Consider the following 2,500-nt stretch of genomic DNA (forward strand, 5'->3'; position numbering starts at 1 on the left):
CACTATTAAGAAGGGTCAATGAATCTTAGAAAAAAATTAAAATAAAAACTACATAATCTTGTTAATTGACGATATAAAAACACTTGCACTATTAAGAAGGGTTAATGAATCTAAGAAAATAAAAAATAAAAACTACATAATCTTGTTAATTGACGATATAAAAACACGCACTATAAAATAATTGATATGAAAAGAGCGTAAATAAAAACTACATAATCTTATTAATTGACTTGATATAAAAATATTTGCACTATAAAATACCTGATATGAAAAGAACGGAATAGTATTAATAGAATTAATATATAAACCAGACCTGGGCAAACTACGGCTCGCGGGTCACATCCGGGCTTTTGTGAGTCCCTGTCCGGCCCGCGAGCTGCTAACCATATAATTTCTTAAATATATAATTTATTAGATATATAATTTAGTAAATATATATATTTATTAAATATATAATTTAATATATATATATATAATGAACTAAATATATGATTTAGTACATTTTACAATGGAAGAAGGTTGAGCTAAATTGAGTTCAAGTTATCGTTGGTGTTGCCCTCTTACACAATTCAGATTTCTCATGTGGCCCCTTGTAAAAATTAATTGCCCAATCCTGATGTAAAATAACATTACTGTGTTATCTGTACAAACTAAGCGTTATATTAGAATTGCTAAGGTGAAGGAGATGTAGAAGGAGGAGGAGAAGGAGGAGGAGGAGGAGGGGAAAGAGAGGAAGAAGGAGAAGGAAGAGAGGAAGACGGAGAAGGAAGAGAGGAAGAAGGAGAAGGAAGAGAGGAAGGAGAAGAAAGAGAGGAAGAAGGAGAAGGAAGAGAGGAAGAAGGAGAAGGAAGAGAGGAAGAAGGAGAAGGAAGAGAGGAAGAAGGAAATTAAAGAGAAGGAAGCAAGAATAAAGACTCCATTTCATAAAACACGAAGGTATTTGAGAGTACAGAATAAGATCCAACAACCAAATCTAATGTTTTAGATATGATACACTTACCCCATTCACTATATACTCGATCAGACCTGTCCAAGATCCATTAGAAAGTTGATGGCCATAGAGGCGGTCTTCAGGAACCACCCATTCATAGCTGTCAGTTACAGTGGGCAAGATAAGATTAACATTGCTTCTCCAGTGGTAATGACTGTCAGGATAATATGATTATGATTACCCCGATGCTGGTAATGATAATGATGGTGGTGGTGGTGACTATGGTAAGGATGAGGATAATGGCGTTGGTGATAGGTATTAATGGTGATAATAATGGGGAAAAATAATGGAAGTATATAACAACTCGAATTCAATTGGCAAACGTGGTGATAATGTCAACAGCAATAATTATGATATTAAGAATGATGCTGATTATGCCTTTGCTGTTGATAATAATGAAACTCATGATATTGTTGTTAATGATGATTAAAAAATATTCATGACATTGTTAATTAAGATAACTATTATGCTTACAATTTAAAATATTGAGGATAAGGATAACGGCTAATTATTTGATTTCAAGGAATAGTAAGAATGGCAGTAATAAGATAATGCTCATAAAGGCAACAATGTCTTAAAAACCAATGAGAACGATAAAGAAAAATCAGTCATAATGCAAATCTTAATCATGATAATGGGATATAGGCAATAATGAAAGATTAATCGCATTCGTGATAGCAATAGGAAATCATGAAAATGGCCAAAAGTAATGGAAATACTAACAATGATAAAATGATAATAAAGAAGATAATAATAACAATATCAACTATGATAACAATAATGATATTGATAATGATCACAAAATTCATGATGATGACAAAATAATAAATAATGGCATTTAATCATAACAAAATCATAACAAAATAAATAGTAGTAAAAAAAATAATAGTAAAAAAAGGTAGCCATAACAAAATCAGTTCTTACCATCGTCCAATATACTTCATAAGAATATCAAACATCTCAACTGCAAAGCCGCTGATCTTGTAAGGTGGTGTGTCATCCTCCACCACAACCATGGGCGGCGACTGGAATAAGATACACTTTTAGGCGTCCGTGAAGAGATCAGCTGGGCGATGAATTTTTAAGGTTACGGTACAAATTAGAGTGAACGAGGTACCACTTCTTCAATTTTTTTCTTGCTGTCCATACTTAGAGAACTCTGATGGTACCACTTCTTCAAAGTTTTTCTTGAGTCCATACTTAGAGAACTTTGATGGTACCATAGAAGATACCCTTGTATTTTATAATTTTCAGTCATTTATTGGAAACGATGATGCGGCTGGTGATAATAGTGATGATGATATTGTCCATTTGATGTAAAGATTACTGGTGTAGCAAGATAGAGAGGGATGTATTTTTATCTTTCATTTATTTATCGTTATGAAGTTATTTTCAGTGTATTGTGAAGATTTTCATTCTCATTCATACCTTTTTCTACATTTGTCAACATGAATACGGTTCAGTTGTATAACTCATTATTATATCTGTACCCTTAACATTTAGAGAACA

The 2,500-nt window shown here is 32.5% G+C and overlaps 1 protein-coding gene across 1 annotated transcript in view; it reads right to left on the reverse strand.

Moving 5' to 3' along the window:
• LOC138867904 (glutamate receptor ionotropic, delta-2-like) overlaps window positions 1-2,189 on the reverse strand; it is a 9,451-nt gene extending 7,262 nt beyond the window's left edge. Inside the window, exons 1-4 of the mRNA XM_070144978.1 lie at window positions 2,109-2,189; window positions 1,916-2,016; window positions 1,001-1,145; window positions 565-613 (exon numbers count right to left, since the gene is read on the reverse strand). Of these exons, the coding sequence (XP_070001079.1) occupies window positions 565-613; window positions 1,001-1,145; window positions 1,916-2,016; window positions 2,109-2,189 (376 nt within the window). The remainder of the gene's footprint in view (window positions 1-564; window positions 614-1,000; window positions 1,146-1,915; window positions 2,017-2,108) is intronic.
• Between the last annotated feature and the right edge of the window lie 311 nt (window positions 2,190-2,500).

Source organism: Penaeus vannamei, chromosome 33 (assembly GCF_042767895.1).
Source record: "Penaeus vannamei isolate JL-2024 chromosome 33, ASM4276789v1, whole genome shotgun sequence".
In the NCBI taxonomy this organism is placed as follows: Eukaryota; Metazoa; Arthropoda; class Malacostraca; order Decapoda; family Penaeidae; genus Penaeus; species Penaeus vannamei.